We start from the raw sequence: 21,035 nt of genomic DNA on the forward strand, positions 1-21,035 counted from the left end.
GGACTCAGTTCCAGGACAATTCACCATGGAGTTAATTCGCCATCAAAACATGGACGTAATTCCCTGTCAGGACAATTCGCACCCAAGATGATTCCCCGTCATTCTATAAAATATTGATTGATTAATACTATAATAACTAATTTCATAGGGAACTATCAAGGTCTAAGTTCAATCAACAGTGCAGGCTTTGGATATAATTTATAATCTGCACTTGCAGTCAATAATTAACTTGCTTCTGCCTCGCTGTAGTTGACTTTGAATTATAGTCTGGCGTTGAGTACACCGCTTCCCGTCCGATCAGCGAAGTTAAGCAACGTTGGGTCTGGTTAGTACTTGGATGGGTGACCACCGGGGAACACCAGATGCTGTTGGCATCCCTACGTCAAGTGGGGTTGGTGGAGGATTAGTGCCCCTCCCTGTAAAACAATTAACTCTAAGCCCTTGACCACCCCGTTTGGGATACATGGCGTCTGGCAATGAATGAATGAAATGTAATTTTTATTGTAATTTTTGGATGCAGTCAGTTGAGATTGATTGATTAGCTGAGACTGTAGACGTAATATGAAGATTATTCGTATAATATCAGAGTATGTCGATTGTTCACTTGACGTTTTTAGGCATTTATATAAATGCCAATGTCTCATATGCACCCTTATGTAAACGATGAAGTGAAACATCGTACGTCACCTGATTCACGTTTCAACATACTTATATTTTTTTCTCTTAATACCAACTATTTGATGCCATATTTTACATATATTATAAAATGAATAAACCACCATCACCTTTATAACTCATATAAATAAAAAACTAATATACATGCTAAATTAACTGATATGTAAATAAATGACGGGTAATTGACCTGACGACGAATTGTCCCGAAACTGTGGATTTAACTGAGAGGAATGAGAAAAACTGTTTACCAGAGAGGGGTTAGTTCTTTTCCTCGCTGCAAGCCGGCGACCATTATGAATTTTTCATATTTTCTTTCGTATCGCTTTTCGTATCATTGAGACAGATACTTTCATGTTGTGGAATTTGTTCTATACTCATCGCTTTCATAACATCGAAAATTCGTACTTCAGGTTTCCGTTTATCAAGGACTCACTGTACTGTAAACAATACAGTACTGTACCTGAATCTGAAAAATATAGATATTAGTGAACAAATACAAGTGCAATGACACAGAAGCCACAGATAACACTTCCTGGGCTTCTGAGATGACTCAGAATATCTGCCAAACAATCAAAGGCTCTTGGAAATGGGACTATTTCTCAAAACTGCTGGAATAACATATCTTCTGAATAATCAGCTGCCAAATAATTAGACTTTTACTGTGTGTTCTTACCTAATTGTTCTTACCTAATTGTATCTTTACAGGAATGAGTCAAGCTCGTACTGTCCCGTGTCTTAAACCATATTTATCGTACATATCCTTAAATTTGTGAATTGTTTTGGCACACACTATTTCATTCGGTAGTGCATTCCACTGATCAATTGCTCTGTTTGGGAAACTGAATTTCCTTACGTCTTTATCACCTCTCTTATGCAGTTTTTTGCAGTGTCCTCTTGCTGATGCTTCTCCATATGTTAAGTAATCATTTATGTCTATTTTCTCCTTTCCTGATATGCACTTATATAGCATTATCATGTCACCTCTTTTCCTTCTCTCCTGTAGTGTTGGTTGATTCAGTTTATTTAGTCTTTCTTCGTAGCTTAGGTCCCTTAAGCTTGGTATCCATCTTGTAGCGGCCCTTTGAACTTTTTCAATCTTGTCTAAATGCTTTTTGAGATGAGGACTCCAGACTACTGATGCATATTCCAGGGTTGGTCTAATGAATGATGTTATTATCCTTCTTAGCATGTCTTCATTTATGTATGTGAATGCTATTCTCATATTTGCAAGCAGTGTATACATGTTCCGTACCTTCTTGCTGATGTGGTCAGCCGGAGATAGTCTGTTATTGATAATCACACCTAGGTCTTTCTCTCTTTCTGATGTGTATAGGGTTTTATTTCCTAACTTAAAATCCCAATCAGGTCTTTTTCCACTTTTACCAAACTTGATTACATGACACTTGTCCACATTGAATTCCATTTGCCATGTACTACTCCATTCATGAAGTTTATTTAATTCTTCTTGTAGCTCCCTACAAGAGTCTGTGCTAGTAATTCTCCTTTGTATTTTTGCATCATCTGCAAACACATTCAGATAGCTCTCATTTCCAGTGTTACTGTTTATATCATTTATATACACTAAAAACATGATTGGTGCCAGCACCGAACCCTGTGGTACTCCACTAGTCACTTCTTTCCATGATGAGTAATTTCCTCTTAGTACTGTCTTTCTCTTTTTATGAGAAAGTCTTGCATCCAACAAAACAGTTTGCCTCGAATTCCTCCTTGATGGTACAGTTTCCATAAAAGTCTTTGGTGTGGTACTGTGTCAAAAGCTTTCTTGAAATCTAAATAGATACTGTCCACCCATCCTTCCCTTTCCTGTATTGTGTTTGTTACTCTGTCATAGTAGCTCAACAGATTAGTAACACATGATTTTCATTTTCTGAAACCAAACTGTCTTTCTGTTATCATACTGTGTTCTTCTAGATGATTTACCCAAGCTTTTCTTATAAGTTTTTCTAATACCTTCCTTACAACACTGGTCAGTGATACTGGTCGGTAGTTGAGAGGATTTTGTCTATTTCCTTTCTTGAATAAGGGGACTATATTTGCTTTTTTCCAAATATCAGGTAGTTTCCCTTGACTCAAGGATTTCTTGAAAATTAAAAATAATGGTTTACTGAACTCCTTTGCACATTCTCGTAATACCCAACATGAAATTTCATCAGGACCGCTTGCTTTTCCTCTGTCTAATCTACTTAACTTCTCCTGTATTACTTTTTCTGCTATTTGTATATCTGGTACTATGTGTGGACATACGTGTTCCACATAGTCCCTCTCAAATTTTTTTTCTTCTGTAAAATCTAATTGGAAATTCTTATTTAGTGCTTCACAAATATCTTTCTCTTGTGTATAAGTGATTTCCTCGTCCGTAATGGATTGTATTTTATCTTTTACTTTGGTTTTGCCTCTGATATAGCTGTAAAACAGCTTTGGTTGATCACTACTTTTATTTATTATATCCTCCTCTAACTGTTTTTGGGCTTCCCTCCTTATTCTTGTATAGTCGTTTCTTGCCTGTTTGTAATTATTATACGCCCTTTCACTATTGTGTCTTCTGTATCTATTCCACAACAAATCTCTTCTTTCTTTTGATTTTTTACATTCTGTACTGAACCATTTCTGTATTTTCTTATCTGCTTCTTTGTGCTGTGGGATGTACTTCTGGACTCCTATTTCATAAAATTCACAAAATTTTTTATATACAGCATTTAAATCTTGTCCGCTAAGCTCATTTTCCCAATCAACTTCTAAGAAATACTTCTTTAGGTCTTGATAATTTCTCTTTTTATAGTTTAGGCTCTTTTTGTAACTGTCATTGCTGTTTACTATGTCATATGCTATCCTGAAGTTATAATTTAGTACTGCATGATCGCTTTTGCCGAGTGGAGGGTGATATATTAAACTGTCAATGTCATTTTCTTGCCTAGTAAATATTAGATCTAGCACTGAAGGTACATCAAGTCCTCTTTTTCTGGTGGTCTCCCTCACATGTTGCGTTAAGAAAAACTCTTGTACGAGATCCAGGAGCTTTTGGTCCCAACAGCTTTCTTGGCTGTTTATATCTAGAGTATTCCAATTTATATTTGTATTGAAGTCCCCAGTTAGTATAATTCTTTCCGATTTCTCTTCCATTTTATGTAGCAATGATCTTATACTCTGAATTGTACTCTCTGCCAGGTCCTCATATTCGTCTCTTTCCCATGGTTTGATCTGGGTGGCATGTACAAATTGGCTACAATTACTTTACCTTCAGATGTGTCGATCTCTACTGCAAAAAGTTCTACTTGTGATGGTATATCTAGATTTATTTCCTTGACTTTTAGATTTTTCTTAGTTAATATTATAACTCCTCCTCCTCTTTTTAAATTTCTGTCTCTTCTCCATATATTGTATTCCTCTAAGTTTAGTATGTCATTGGATATCCTTGGTGTTAATTTTGTCTCGGTTAGGCATATTATTTGTGGTTCATTTTCTCTGACATAATCATTCATCTCTAGTAATTTAGATACCATTCCATCCACATTTGAGTACATCAACTTTATCATCTTGTTATATACTTGTCATGACATGGTTCTACTACCTTCCTCCTTTTTCTTCCATCCTGTTTGTGTACCACTTTCGTACCTGCAATCCTATTACTTTGTAAAAAAATTTCTTCTTCTCCTCTTCTGATCTTCCCTCATTTTTTGTTTTTGCTTCCTCCCTTTTCTCTTTCAGTAATTCTTCTTGTGTTAGGCATCTTTTTATCCATACATTTTTGAACTCCTCTTTTTCCATAAGATTCTTTGCATTTTTTAGTATCTCTTCCACAGTGTTTACACTCTGGAAAGTCACCTTTAGAGGTCTTGTCTTGCTTTTCTCATATTTCCCTAACCTTTTGTGTTCCTCTATGTCTTTACTACAGATTTCCTCTGATACTTCTTTCAGTAAGCTCATTACATTTGCCATCTCCTTTTTGTCTCTAGTGATCTTGTTTTTAACTTCTTCCTCTTCTATACCAGTGATTACTATTGATTTATTTATTTCTACTGAATCTCTGACTAACTTTGGATTGTTTTGGATTATTCTTTTCACTTCCTTTTTAATGCTTTTTCCTCCACCCTTGTTTCTAAGTCTTTCTTTACTTTCACCATTTCAGCATACGTGGTTTCTACATCATTTTTGTAGCTTTGCACAGCTTCATTCACCTGTGTTATCTTCTCCTCAATATCACTGCTCTGGTCCATAAGACTGCTTGCTTGCCTAATTGTCTCTGTGTTATTTTTGAACTCTTCCATAACACTCTCGTGATTGACTACTGTACTTGCCATTTCACTCACTTTCTTCCTAAGCGTACTCAATTCCACTGTTAGTTCACTGATGGTTGTGTCTTTCTTATTGGCCTCCCTTCCTAGTTTTTCTATCTCTTCCTTTTGCAAGTGCATTTGCTTCTTTATTTCATCAATTTCATTTTTGAAAGCCATTTCTAGTTTGTGTACACGTTCAACCAGTCTATTGTGAGTCTCCACTTCAACCAGTTCTTGGTAGAAATCATCATTTGGTTTTTACTTTTATCCCTTTTCTTTTCCAAATTTGTTTTACTGAAGTATGTATCCATTTTGTAATACTAAATGAAGAGAGTATGTACTTACAGAGTATGTACACTTTCCCCGTGTTGCTGTAGTCTAAACAAACCCAGCTGACTCAGCGCATGGTGGTTCTTTGTTCTGTTTGAACCAGTCTTATTTAAACTTATTATTTCTTTTTCTTTTAATAATGAAAATTCATTTAGTCTAACCTGGTACAGAGCTTGACTCATTCAAAGATACTAATTTAAGTAATGCCACTGGCCGTGTTGATCTGGTACGGAGCGCCGATGACGGACGTCTACCTCCGATGACTCCCCACATATATATATATATATATACTGTATATATATATATATATATATATATATATATATATATATATATATACAGTATATATATACAGTAGAACCTCTCTCATTTGGACTATATGGGAGGAAGGGTTGTCCGAATTAGCAGATTGTCCGGACCATCAGGGTAATCTCTAGTTCATACCAAAAACTATCTACATATGGTATGTTTGTTAATTATTAACATATGTGGCATATGTCAACCCTACGTAACTGCAAAAGATGAAAGGATACTAAAATAACCAAACTAATCATGTACGATAGTTTTGTATTGCATAATTTACAGGTAAGGCCATGACAAGAAACAAGCCTACATTTTAAATTGTAGTAAGTGACTAAGGCCTGCGTAGGCAAAAAAATAAATTAATTAATTAACTGTTATATTTGGAATAAAAATAAAACTTATGTAGGCAAAAAATACATTGTCATCTTTGGCATATTGATAATGCCCATATGGGCAAGAAGCTAATGTTTGATGTACAAGTAAAGCATATTTAAGTACAGAAAATAACCTACAGTAATCACTAAACACTGCAGAAAATTCTGACCCATTTTTGTGTAAGCAAACTCCTCCTTTTAACACCTTTATTCATTGCAGAAGCTACACTTGCATTAAGGGACATGGTAAGGAGGACTAACTTTTGAAATACAGCGTAAAAATATAAATGGTTGGTGAACTAGTTGATGGAACAAATGCTAGTGTGTGTTTAAACAGGCGCCCATGTTGCGACCTAGCATGATCCGAGACTAAACGAATGACAATCGCTTTCCGCGCTGATACTGAAAATGACTTTAGAATTACTTTCAACATATTTTTGGAGCTTATTATTTTTAAATTTTGTCCGAATTAACAGAAATCCGGATTAAAGGGGTCTGGACTAAAGAGGTTCTACTGTATATATATATATATATATATATATATATATATATATGAGGCCCCGTATGCCAGAGTATACCCATATGCCATTTTTAAAAAGTGGCAGAAATTGCATTTAAAGTTTTTACAACTTTGAAGAACAATACCACAAAAACTATTATACCAAGGATAATGGCGTTTACATCATTTTAAAGCTGATTGTCTCTACTTTATCCAAAAACTTTTTAGTATAGGTACTATTGTTTTTACCCCCCCAAAAAACACAAAAACAAAAAATCAACATATTAGCATACAATGCTGCTACTTTTATGCACAAACTAATACCGCAGGCCAATAGCTAGTGAGTTCCTTTATGTTGTAAGATGAAGCTGAATCTCTGTAGAGTGGTTGGTTATGAATTTGCCAGGTTACTGTCATAAAAAATAAGTTTTATAAATTTTTCAAAAAATTATCAATACACATTTTTTTTTTTTTTTTTCACCTGGTGCTTGTAGTTCTGTGTTTTTATGTGAAAAATAGATACTTTACATCTATTAAATACAATAACAAACAAAATAACACCAATAATACCTAGTTGCAAAAAGCACTTGATAATGGATGGCGATGTAAACCCAATGTTATTTCTATGGGTTTTTGCCCTTATGTCTTGGGTCATACATCACATCAACCAAGTCCACATGAAAGTACATACTCTGAGGGACTGTGGGATAGCATTATCTCAATTTCTGACAAGGTGGTGCATGGGTATAAGCTTCCAGGTGGGGCCTCATATATATATATATATATATATATATATATATATATATATATATATATATATATATATATATATATATATAAATATATATATATATATATACAGTAGAACGTCTTTAGTCCAGACCCCTTTAATCCGGATTTCTGTTAATTCGGACAAAATTTAAAAATAATAAGCTCCAAAAATATGTTGAAAGTAATGCTAAAGTCATTTTCAGTAACGGTGCGGAAAGCGATCATCATTTGTTTAGTCTCGGATCATGCCAAGTCGCAACATGGGCGCCTGTTTAAACACACGCTAGCATTCGTTCCATCAACTAGTTCACCAACCATTTATATTTTTACGCTGTATTTCAAAAGTTAATCCTCCTTACCATGCCCCTTAATGCAAGTGTAGCTTCTGCAATGAATAAAGGTGTTAAAAGGAGAAGTTTGCTTACACAAAAATGGGTCAGAATATTCCGCAGTGTTTAGTGATTACTGTAGGTTATTTTTTGTACTTAAATGTGCTTGACTTGTACATCAAACATTAGCTTCTTGCCCATATGGGCGTTATCAATATGCCAAAGATGACAATGTATTTTCTGCCTACATAAGTTTTATTCTTATTCCAAATATTACAGTTAATTAATTTATTTTTTTGCCTACACAGGCCCTAGTCACTTACTACAATTTAGAATGTAGGCTAGTTTCTTGTCATGGCCTTACCTGTAAATTATGCAATACAAAACTATCACACATGATTAGTTTGGTTATTTTAGTATCCTTTCATCTTTTGCAGCTACGTAGGGTTGACATATGCCACATATGTTAATAATTAACAAACATACCATATGTAGATAGTTTTTGGTATGAATTGGAGATTACCCTGATGGTCTGGACAATCTGCTAATTCGGACAACCCTTCCCCCCATATAGTCTGAATGAGAGAGGTTATACTGTATATATATGTATATATATATATATATATATATATATATATATATATGTATCCATCCATCCATCCATCATCCAATCCTACACTGACCCAAGAGGAGCGTAGGAGCCCGGGGCTAGGCAGTTGGTCCCGACATTTAAGATGAGAGTGACCAACCTCACTCATCCCTGAGTGGCAATACATGAGCAATAAACCTCAACCATCCCTTGGATGTAAACCTTCACTGGCTCAATCCGACTGGAGTGAAAAAATTACCCACTAAACCACCAGGTACCAAAATTTGGTTATATGGTTACCACCCAGCATAGTAAATGGTTTCCTGGTGTACAGGAAACCATTTGGCTTGTCACTCAGTGTAGAGTCACCCACAGGCAGAAGGAAAAGGAAAGAATGAAGGAAAGAAAGACAGAAGAGGGAGTGTCAAGTCACTCGCAGGCAGAGGGACAAGGAAAGAATGAAGGATAGAAAGACAGAAGAGGATGGAAGGAAAGAAGGATGGAAGAGAGGAAAGGGCAGACACCCGAGAGCAGCAATACATCGAGTGAGTGGATGGTGAGCGCCCCCACCTACCACTATATATATATATATATATATATACATACATACACACACATATATAGGCTCCATTTGGCATAGTCGTATAATAAATTCTTGTATGACGAAACACATAACTAATGGTAAAATATTGGTTGGGTTCAAGGACCCCATCAAAAGGCAAGTTTTCAAACTACAATATACGATACCAAATGCAACAAACATATCTATATTACTGAACTGTAGAGAAGGCAACCTGAAAGAGCACATAGTATGCAAATAACATGACTGCACATTAACCCGAGGCATCCCATCGATGTATGGGTACGTTGCAACATTTTGTCACAGCTAGACCCATCGACATACTGGTACGTTGCGCAATTGCAAGGTTCATAATTTGCATAATTTTCAATTCTCGCGCGTGATTTTTGGTATGTATACACGGGACACCTTCCTCTATTCCTCTACAAGATGCCAGGCAGCGACAATGCCTTATCCCGCATGACCCCCCCCCCCGCACGCCATTGTCTCGGCCCGTTACCAGTGGCCTGGCCAATAAAGACATTCAGGGCCAGAGTGATTCCCCAATCAATGACAATGTGGAGGAAAAAGTTTACATAGCATTAGAGGAAGAAACAGTCAGAAATGATGATCAGGTAATGTCATCAAAAAAGGGTCAGGTATGTTGATGTGTTAGTATGTTGAAAACCAATATACTCTTGTACTATATATAAATTCGTACCAAATAAATAAATAAATACTGTTTATGAGTGGTGTGGAATAGTTACCCTCCCATAGAAAATAAATAAATAAATACCGTTTATGAGTGATGTGGAATAGTTACCCTCCCATAGAACTCATTTTCTTTGGAGTCAGCCTGATAGAAAACACAGTAAGGTAAGGAGGTACTGCTACCTGTATAGAGTATTTTAAACCTCAGGTGAGCGATTTCTCTATGAATTTTTGATGTTTCTCACCAAAAGCGGAGGTTTGAGCCAAAAATTTTTTTTTCCAAAATTGGTCGAGACTGGAGGGAGTCGGTGGTGGAAAATCGGTCAGGACGTGACGGGTTAAACATATAAAACATCCATAACACTCATCTATGGGTGGTAATGTTGTGGCTGGCAGTCGCCAGCTGAGCAGCCGTGCCAGATTCCCAAACCCATATTATCGTACCCAGCATGTTAAAATCATCGCTTTTTGATCAAAATTATCGCACTCATAAATAAAGGCATTTCTTCATGAAAATCAGTAATTACTGTGGAATTAATATATTTATATGTGGAGTGATTAATGTTATTGAATTTTGTATAACTGTTAAGTACCTACCAGATTATAATACTGGTTATCGTAAGAGGTATTAAATCCTACTGTTGTACTAGTCTTACAGTACTTGTTAATTTTGCAATCCCCAATTTATTTTTCAGATTATGAAATTTATCACATTATCGCATAAATGTCATCGCATATCACAAAGTGTGCCAAAATATTGCATTTTGCAATAATTATTGCATGTCTGGCAATGCTGCAGCTGAGCAGTTCCACTATTTCTATCCAAGGTTAAGGGAAAATGGCGGTGACGGCATTTGCTGGGATGACTGAGTTAGAATCCTCCCACCTCACCCCAGACTGAATGTTGTATCATTGGATTTTTGAGATCGTATAACAAAAACAGTCCCTAATTTACCCAGGTCGTATCATCAGTATCTCGTATACCGAGTGCTGTATAAATATATATAGAATGTTATGTGATCCTTGACTCCTTCCCTCTCCCCACTGAATCCACGTTTAATCATTTTGCTTTGTTCTGTTTCGTTTATTGGAGGCTCCGACATGCTTGCATGTGTCGGCCTTAGTCATCTAATGACAGCTCTCCATGTTGCTTGATCTTTGGCAGCCTCCCTATTCAGTCCCTTATCCATGAGGTCACACTCTATGACCTCATTCCAGGTCTTTTTTTTGGTCTGCCTCTCACAATCCTACCCCGAACGTTCACACTTCTTGTTTTCTATACCCAGTTGTCATCCTCCATCCTCTCTGCATGCCCAAACCATCTCAATCTACCTCACCTCATCACAACACCAATACACTCCAGTCCCATTCTTCCTCATACCTTTTCCATCATAATCCTAGCCCTCCAAGGCCTCACATTCAAGGATGCACACCTAGCCATTGTCATTTCTGTACATTTAAGCCTTTGAATATCCTCTTCCTTTACTGCCCAGGTCTCACTACCATACAACATTACACTCCTAACATGTCACATACAAAGATCCCTCAGTACAGAGGAAGAGCAAACAGCTCCCTGAACGTCTTCCAACCACTCCTCACTCTAGCCACAGAGCTTGCTATAACCCTACTCCAATCACATACCATGTCTCCCAACTAACAGACCTCTTCTACACAGTCGAGGGACTCACCAACAAGGTCAATCCTATCATGCCCAACAATCTCCACATGTTCTCCCCGACACATCGCACATATGAAATCAACATTATCTTGCAGTCTACCTCTGATACCACTACACTTCTTATGCACCCACTTATCACAAAAACTGCACAAGATGGAATTACTTCCCATGCTCTTGTGGCAAATCGCACATGGCCACTCTCCCCCTTCTCTGACAGTACCGCCACCAACCCTAGTTACCATCACCTTTGCTTCAATCATTCATCATCTAATTCAGTGTTGCCCCATGAGGAACGTAAAAGCCCGAGGCTATGCAAGTTGGTCCTGACATTTAAGATGAGAGTGACCAGCCTCACTCATCCCTGAGTGGTATCATATGAGCAGTAAACTCCAACCACCCTTTGGATATAAACCTGCACAAGCTCAATCCAATTGGAGCACCTTAATTATCCAAACCACCAGGTGCCATAATTTGATTATATGGTTACCACCCAGCATAGTAAATGGTTTCTAGGTGTACAAGAAACCACTTGGCTTGTCACTCGGTGCAGAGTCACCCATTGACATTAGCAAGAAGAAAGAATGAGGGAAAGAAAGACAGAAGAAGAGGGAGGGAAAGAAGAGAGGAAATGGCAGGCACCTGAGAGCAGCACTACATCGAGTGAGTGGATGGTGAGCATCACATCACCTTTGTTTTGCCTGCATTTACTCTCAAGCCCATGTGATCCAATTCCACTTATCCACTTCCTAAATATTTGCTCCACCTCCCTTTCAATCTCTGCAATCAACACCAAATCATTGGCATACAACATCTCCCACAGGAGTCCATTTCTGAAGTCACATAAGAGGGCTTCAAGCACAATGATAAACAATGCGGGGCTCGAGACTCACCCCTAATGCACACCAACATTCACGGAAAAATCATCACTATAATCTCCATTCACTCTCACCTGGATGCAAGCACCTACATACACAGCCATAACCACACCAACCAGCCACTCCTCAATCCCAAGCATTCTCGCTGTCCACTTCACCACCTCCCGAGGGACTCTGTCAAAGCCCTTCTGCAAAAAAAAAAAAAATCCCTTTTCTTTCCAATGTGTTTCTCCTGAAGTTGTCACACAATGAATATGATCTCCATCCACCCTTTCATCCATCCATCATCCAATCCTACATTGCCCCAAAAGGAGGGTAGGAGCCCAGGGCTAGGCAAGTTGATCCTGACATTTAAGATGAGTGACCTCACTATATGATGTATCATTATACAGTACTGTATGATGGGTTTTTGTCTGATGCAATCTCATCATATAATGAGGCATGACTGTACTGAAGTACTTGGAAGCTCCAAAACCAATAAACAGCTATCATTCATAGTAATCACACTTTAGCAACATACAGTATAACACAATTATGGCAAGGTTACCATGTTAGGCCGTACATGGACTCCAATGCTGGCTGATGGCAATGTCATTCTGCCAGCTTGGTTTTCTCATTCTGAATCCAACATAATTGCATTACTTACTTGGATGTACTGTATTTCAGAGACAATCACTGATCACTCATCACTTCAGAGATATCACAAACGAAGCAGGGTACTGTTGGTTTTGGGTATCACTGCAACACACAAGATCTACACAGAGGAACATGTAGGAAATGATGGTGCCCAGGCTGCTGGGGTGATGGTTAGATAAAGCAGACACAACTGACAGCCGATGCTCAAGATGTGCACCTCTTAAACTGAACCAAAGGATCCTGTACTGATTTTAATTTTCCCTCCACCATGGCAATCATTATACAGTCACGCCTCACTAAACAATGATAATGCTTCAAGTGGAAACCCATCACACAACGATTTATCATATAGCAAGGTGGTTCAATAGCGATAGGGAGGGGGCGTATGACCACAAATGCTAAAACCTCACAAAACCTTACTCTTTTAGGCTTGCCTTCACTGCCCTCAGTAGCAAAATGCTTTCCAGTGAGGGGTTGCATCCTTCCCACACATAACTTTAAAGTAACAAGCTTCAGTATCTCACACACAAAAGATTATCACTCCACTTACAGTAATATCGCACACTACACTATTATGCATGCAACAGCACTTACTTGGCAATAGCAATGGAGTTTCAATGGCCTTGCACGCAAAAAATGGAATGAAAAGAAGACAATCACAACGAATGTCAACACTGGGCAGCCATCTCAGCTCAAACATCTGACTGTTAGCTTAAACAGAAGGCAAGGCACCATGTGCATGAAGGACTGTCATACGTGGCCATCATAATCACCATTTAAGCGAATTTTGATACTGTTGCTGTGAAATTGGGTATAACTTTTAGTTCATCATTCTATCAATTTATAACATAGCAAACAAACATATAACAATTCTAGACTTTACTGGGATGGGCCAATTGTATTCTGGGAAACGGTGTCATAAACTATCTATCTATTGCCTGATGCCTTAATCCCGTATGGGGTGGCCACAAACAAACTACCTCTATGTCAACCTGTCCTCCACCATTTCACTGCCCTGCTCCCAGCTCACACCCCCGCTCTCATATACCTCTCCACTCCGTCCCTCCAACTCATCCTTGGCCTCCCCCTCCCTCTCCTCCCCTCCATCTCACTCACATACACTCTCCTTGTCAGTCTCTCATTCTCCATCCTCTCCACATGGCCAAACCATCTCTGTGTGTTTCTCCTAACACCTCCTATTACATCCACATCTACACCACAATGCTCCTTCACTTCTTTATTTGTCACTCTGTCTCTCCATGTGACTCCAATTGCTCCTCTCAAATAACTCATTTCCACTGCCCTCACTCTTGACTTGTGTCCCTCCAAGGTAAAAAACTGAAGACTGTTATACAGTACCACAAAACTGCTATCTGGGATGTCACATAACAGGTTTTTCCTGTACAATATGACAGTATAAAAGATCATACAGTACAGCACTGTGTGGTGACTATCTTTAACTCAAAAAGTGATGGGATAATTTCTGTATGTTCCATTAATTTCTTATATTAGGTGGTCTGGGAGTAAGTATAAAAGCACTTCTCATTACTTTAGAACCTCTCAATATTCGACCAAATTTATTTATCACCTATTCCACACAAAAGAGAGTATACTGTACTCCTAAAATTTTCATCCTAAAGTTTTCCATGAAAGATAACAGCCATTTGAAGAAAGAAAAATATAAACACAACTGAGGTTCTAATGCTCATATCTAAGAGGGATATTATGACTTATCAAACAAATATTTGGAAAGTAGTACAACAGAGAGATTTACCAGAGATTCAAAAAAAATAAAAAACACCGGAAGGAACAAGGACTCAAGACTAACTAAAATTAGCAAATGTCTGTATGTGTGTGTGTGTGTGTGTGTGTATATATATATATATATATATATATATATATATCACATACAATACAGTACACCCTCAATATAACCATCTAATTGGTACCAGACCCGTGATGTTAGAGCGAATAGTTCATTAAAGCCGAATACCATGCTGTTCGGTAATTTCCCAGGTGTTGTGGCTTTTACCAAACAAACGTTGTTAAATATTAAGTATCGTTCAGCCGTGTTCAGCCCTACACAATAACATAAAACTAGGTCTAAATGGCTCTTTTTCTTAACCAGCCACATCCTGATGACGTGTGGATACATTACAATGTTTTGTCACGGTGACACCCATTAACATACCAATACGTTTTGCAATTGCGAGGTCCATTACTTGCACATTTTTCAAATTTCGCGCGTAATTTTTGGTACGCATACGTGGACACCTTCCTCGACCCACCGTCAGGTGGGGAAACTGCCTTACCCCACCTGACCCCCCCCCCCTCACACCACACGCCATTGTCTCGACAACTTACCTGTTACCAGTGACCTGGCCAGCAAAGACATGTCATGCCATGGTACAAAATTCAAGGCACAAGTGATTCCTCAATCGATGATGATGCAGAGGACAAAGATTAAGTGGTGCCAGAGGAAGAAACGAGCAGAAGTGATGAGGAGGTAACGTTGCCAAGGAAGGTGTGGTATGTTGATGTGTTCAGTGAGTGAAACAACACTTATATCACCTATATTATTGTGTGAAAACCAATATATTCTTGTAGTACATATAAATTCTTACCAAACGAACAAATATCTACCTATTCTGAATGGTTTGCAATAGTTACCGCTACACAGAAAATGCGTCACTCGCAGCGTGGCTCCAAAGAACACCGTACCAGGTGTTTAAAGGGTCACCTGTTTAGACTACTAAGCTCAGAGGAGCACTTTTTTGGCCATTTTCCAGTGTTTCTCATAAAAAGAACAGGTTTTAGCCACCAAAAAAAAAAAAAAAATAAAAAAAAAAAAAAATAAATAAATCGAAAATCTGCCAGGACTGGGGGGTGGATGTGGTGAAAAATTGGTAGACGCGTGGCAGGTAAATAAATGCTCTATTCATGGCTCCTCTCACAATGCAGGTCACCCAGACACTGATTCAGTGTTCTGCAGGATGCAGAGGAGCACAAGTATGTGTATGAAGGTACGCCACGCTGGTTAGTGTCGCCTGTGCATCCATTCTTTTACCGAACAAAATTCATTAAATGAGCAAAATGTTCAGCCAGCTCAAGGTGGTCGTTAAAATCGAAATTTATTAAAAGAGGGTTCCATATATCGAGGGTTTACTGTATATGTATATGTGTGTATGTATATATATATATATATATATATATATATATATATATATATATATACTCACTAGTGGTACTTTTGTACTTAAATGTACTAAACATGGATATGGATATGGTAAAATTGTAAACTTGAAAAACTGTTAAAATCCTGTGAAGACTATATACAGATGATGATATGAGGCTGAACAGTGCACTAGCTAACAAGAAGTTTATATCTGAAGAGAAGCAACAATGAATTAGTACCAAGACATCTGGGAAGAAAATACAAATGAAACAGTAGTGTAAATAGTGACTATTTCAACCTGTACCTATCAATACTGTTTAGTGAAGATTATGATCTGATATGTTTCAATGATGGCAGTCTACCATGATACATAAAAAAAATATATATATAAATAAATTTTTTTTTATCTTAGCACCAAATGTATCATATAAGACCAATTTCTTCGACAAGTACTGAATAAAACTTAATTACTACAATTTGTGACAAACAATATGGTAAGGCTATTATATCTACAGTACTAAAACATCTGAAAAATATAGCATTGTAGCTAAGAAGGCAAAGCTGAAATGCACCATAAAAAAAGAAAAATATTTTGATTCAAAGCTTTAGCTCAGTGCCAGTACCTGAATAAACACATGCCCTAAACAATGGACACCCCTCTATCTACTTATTTACATCTCCATCTGGTATGGATATGGTCAGTTCTGAGGACTTTGGTGCCTTGTCTTCACTGACTTCTGACATCTTGCTCAAGGCATCAGATGATGGGATTCTCTCAAAATCATTAGTAATGTATACTTGTGCAACATTCTGTGTAGCATGTGAATCATTCAGAATAACTTGCACATCATTTCTATTCACTCCTGTGCCACATCTTCTACTGTTGTGGTCTGGGGTAGCATGAAAGGAATCGGAGGATGGAAGAGATCGTAGGGTATCTGAAGCAGGAAGGATGGATGGACAGAGAGAGGACTGGCTGGTGTATGCAGGTGGGGAAGATGCTAGATTAACTCCTGGCCCTGTTTCCTCTCTGTAGCCTACCCTTGTTTCTCGCCAAGCGAGACCTGTTGCTCCCTCTGCTTGGTAGCTCTCTGGGACCTGGTGTGGGGTTAAATAGTCTTCCTGAGTCCCCACTTCAGACCCTAATTGTAGGGAGGCTGGATAAGGAGGCAACATTGACATGGCTTCTTCATAACTTGGAGGCTTCTCAGTGACCAGGAAATAATCTGGTGGCTTACTAAGTCCCGAACCAGAGGACATGCCAGCACTACGGTACTGTGGATGTGAGCGACCCATGGGTACAGTTATCACATGTAGGTCACCACCACCACCGTCACCATTGCCACCACCTTCAGAATTCACCTGTCCAAGAACAGACATAAATTCAGGATGGGTTTTAAACCTGTCTAATGTAATAATAACCCATATAAAATAAGATATGAGGCTGCAAAACAATGAATGTCTTGCAAATGATGAATATGATTAAATATTCAAGCACAGTTGGCTCTCCCTATTCATGAATGTTATGGAACACAAACCTCCATGAACTGAGAAATCCATCAATAATTTTCATCACCTCAAAGAAGTTCCTGGAACCATAGTTTAACTATATGATTGCATAAAAAAAAAATGTAATCCTCCCAAACATCACCAGACATTTGAATCCATGTGCTTCAAATATAATTTCAAATGATATACCAACACAAGTTGTTACTTATAAATAATCCCAAAAGACACCCTTAAACTGGTGTATTCTAAGAAGGTTTATCAACAACAAATATACAGTGTTGCAAATAGCAAATCTGTGAACAGCGAGGGCCACTTGTACAGGCTGACCTCATTATAAAAACCGAGATGTGTTCCTAAATATTACAACACTTTCCATACAAATGATATTGTTAAATAGGATTAACTTGCATCAGGCATCAATGTACTCAGGCAGATATGCAGGCAGGCAAGCAGACAAAAAGACAGATAACAGGCAGGTAGGTAGGTAATGTAGTCTCTCTTGACTGTACTATATCAATTCTGTATTGTAGTTTATGCTTGTAATCTTTTACTCCTGGGTTAATACTTTAGGAAAGTTTTAAATGGTAATGGTGCCTGACTTGTCTGGAGGTCTCAGGTTCTATTCCCAGCTGAAGCATCAAAAACTTTCCACAAGTGTATGCACATGTAATGTGTGTTTCTCCAGTATATGGAGGAACATGCTTGTATACTGGCTAGGATAGATTAAAACTGCTATGTCAGTTGCCCTATTGCGTGATGCTAAGCAAAAATCCTGATGTGTCTGAAATCAGCATCATTAAATGGGTTGGGACTGAGAATTATCCTCACATAACAATTTTACCTGGTTCTTCATAGAACCATGGTGTAGTGGTAATGGTGCCTGACTTTTGTCTGGAGGTCTCGGGTTTGATTCCCGGCTGAAGCATCAAAAACTTTCCATACAATTACAGATACAGTATATACAGTATACTGTACATATATATATATATATATATATATATATATTGGGGAATATTTTCACAATCAGAACACCGCTGATTCGAGCGCATCTAAACCCAGAGCACATCCAAACACAGATGTGGTTGGGTACACAGCTCTCCTCGTCCTCCCTTCATCCTCTCTCTTCTGCCCTCGTCCCTCCTCCATCCCAGCTATGGGGGCATCAACCCAGGAACAAAGAAAAACAATGCCACAGCCAAATTTACATATGGGAATTAGTTATATTGGTAAAAATTGTATATCATCGTCTTTGCTGCTGTTTATAATATAAGATAACAAAAACACACAAAACTGATGAGTAAATGTACAGAAATGCAGTGAGAATAATCTTGCTCAGGAGTAAAAAGAGTTTCAAATAATTTACCAAAATCCTAGCCAAAAATTTTGCCCACACCGTGCAAGAGAAGAGCATATGTCTAGATGCAGAAATTCACGAGCTTTGTTATGGTGCTTTCAGAATTTCGATATGGCCAATAGTTTTTGAGTAAAATGTCAAAAACTTTAAAAAATCACCAACCGTCATGGGGGATGGGGGAGGGACAGGGGGGCTGGGGATGGAGGGTGTGTGTGTGTGTGCGTGTTCTTACCTAATTGTTCTTACCTAATTGTATCTTTACAGGAATGAATCAAGCTCGTACTGTCCCGTGTCTTAAACCATATTTATCATACATATCCTTAAATTTGTGAATTGTTTTGGCACACACTATTTCATTCGGTAGTGCATTCCATTGATCAATTGCTCTGTTTGGGAAACTGAATTTCCTTACGTTTTTATCACCTCTCTTCTTATGCAGTTTTTTGCAGTGTCCTCTTGCTGATGCTTCTCCATATGTTAAGTAATCATTTATGTCTATTTTCTCCTTTCCTGATATGCACTTGTATAGCGTCATCATGTCACCTCTTTTCCTTCTCTCCTGTAGTGTTGGTAGATTCAGTTTATTTAGTCTTTCTTCGTAGCTTAGGTCCCTTAAGCTTAGTATCCATCTTGTAGCGGCCCTTTGAACTTTTTCAATCTTGTCTATATGCTTTTTGAGATGAGGACTCCAGACTACTGATGCACATTCCAGGGTTGGTCTAATGAATGATGTTATTATCCTTCTTAGCATGTCTTCATTTATGTTTGTGAATGCTATTCTCATATTTGCAAGCAGTGTATACATGTTCCGTACCTTCTCGCTGATGTGGTCAGCCGGAGATAGTCTGTTATTGATAATCACACCTAGGTCTTTCTCTCTTTCTGATGTGTATAGGGTTTTATTTCCTAACTTATAACCCCAATCAGGTCTTTTTCCACTTTTACCAAACTTGATTACATGACACTTGTCCAAATTGAATTCCATTTGCCATGTACTACTCCATTCATGAAGTTTATTTAATTCTTCTTGTAGCTCCCTACAAGAGTCTGTGTTAGTAATTCTCCTTTGTATTTTTGCATCATCTGCAAACATATTCAGATAGCTCTCATTTCCAGTGTTATTGTTTATATCATTATATACACTAAAAACATGATTGGTGCCAGCACCGAACCCTGTGGTACTCCACTAGTCACTTCTTTCCATGATGAGTAGTTTCCTCTGAGTACTGTCCTCATTTCTCTTTTTATGAGAAAGTCTTGCATCCAACAAAACAGTTTGCCTCGAATTCCTCCTTGATGGTACAGTTTCCATAAAAGTCTTTGGTGTGGTACTGTGTCAAAAACTTTCTTGAAATCTAAATAGATACTGTCTACCCATCCTTCCCTTTCCTGTATTGTGTTTGTTACTGTCATAGTAGCTCAACAGATTAGTAACACATGATTTTCCTTTTCTGAAACCAAACTGTCTTTCTGTTATCATACTGTGTTCTTCTAGATGATTTACCCAAGCTTTTCTTATAAGTTTTTCTAATACCTTCCTTACAACACTGGTCAGTGATACTGGTCGGTAGTTGAGAGGATTTTGTCTATTTCCTTTCAGGAATAAGGGGACTATATTTGCTTTTTTCCAAATATCAGGTAGTTTCCCTTGACTCAAGGATTTCTTGAAAATTAAAAATAATGGTTTACTTAACTCCTTTGCACATTCTCGTAATACCCAACATGAAATTTCATCAGGACCACTTGCTTTTCCTCTGTCTAATCTACTTAACTCCTCCTGTATTACTTTTTCTGCTATTTGTAAATCTGGTAGTATGTGTGGACATGCGTGCTCCACATAGTCCCTCTCAATTTTTTTTTCTTCTGTAAAAACTAATTGGAAATTCTTATTTAGTGCTTCACAAATATCTTTCTCTTGTGTATAAGTGATTCCCTCGTCCGTAATGTCTACTATCTATCTATCTACTGCCAGACGCCATAATCCTGTAAAGGGGTGGCCGTTTGACTTTGAGTTACTTGTTTTACGGAAAGGGGCACTAACCCTCCACCAACCCATATATCTTTTACTTTGATTTTGCTTCTGATATAGCTGTAAAACAGCTTTGGTTGATCACTACTTTTATTTATTATATCCTCCTCTAACTGTTTTTGGGCTTCCCTCCTTATTCTTGTATAGTCGTTTCTTGCCTGTTTGTAATTATTATACGCCCTTTCACTATTGTGTCTTCTGTATCTATTCCACAACAAATCTCTTCTTTCTTTTGATTTTTTACATTCTGTACTGAACCATTTCTGTATTTTCTTATCTGCTTCTTTGTGCTGTGGGATGTACTTCTGGACTCCTATTTCATAAAATTCACAAAACTTTTTATA

The 21,035-nt window shown here is 37.8% G+C and overlaps 1 protein-coding gene and 1 pseudogene across 1 annotated transcript in view; one reads left to right on the forward strand and one right to left on the reverse strand.

Annotated features, from left to right (window-relative positions):
• LOC145410597 (uncharacterized) overlaps window positions 1-21,035 on the reverse strand; it is a 218,660-nt gene that overhangs the window by 2,332 nt on the left and 195,293 nt on the right. Inside the window, exons 3-4 of the mRNA XM_080280711.1 lie at window positions 16,841-17,161; window positions 16,475-16,609 (exon numbers count right to left, since the gene is read on the reverse strand). Of these exons, the coding sequence (XP_080136837.1) occupies window positions 16,475-16,609; window positions 16,841-17,161 (456 nt within the window). The remainder of the gene's footprint in view (window positions 1-16,474; window positions 16,610-16,840; window positions 17,162-21,035) is intronic.
• Window positions 259-374, forward strand: LOC145410860 (5S ribosomal RNA; annotated as a pseudogene).

The sequence above is a fragment of the Coenobita brevimanus genome, chromosome 86 (assembly GCF_032717465.1).
Source record: "Coenobita brevimanus isolate Jiangsu-jjx chromosome 86, ASM3271746v2, whole genome shotgun sequence".
Lineage (NCBI taxonomy): Eukaryota > Metazoa > Arthropoda > Malacostraca > Decapoda > Coenobitidae > Coenobita > Coenobita brevimanus.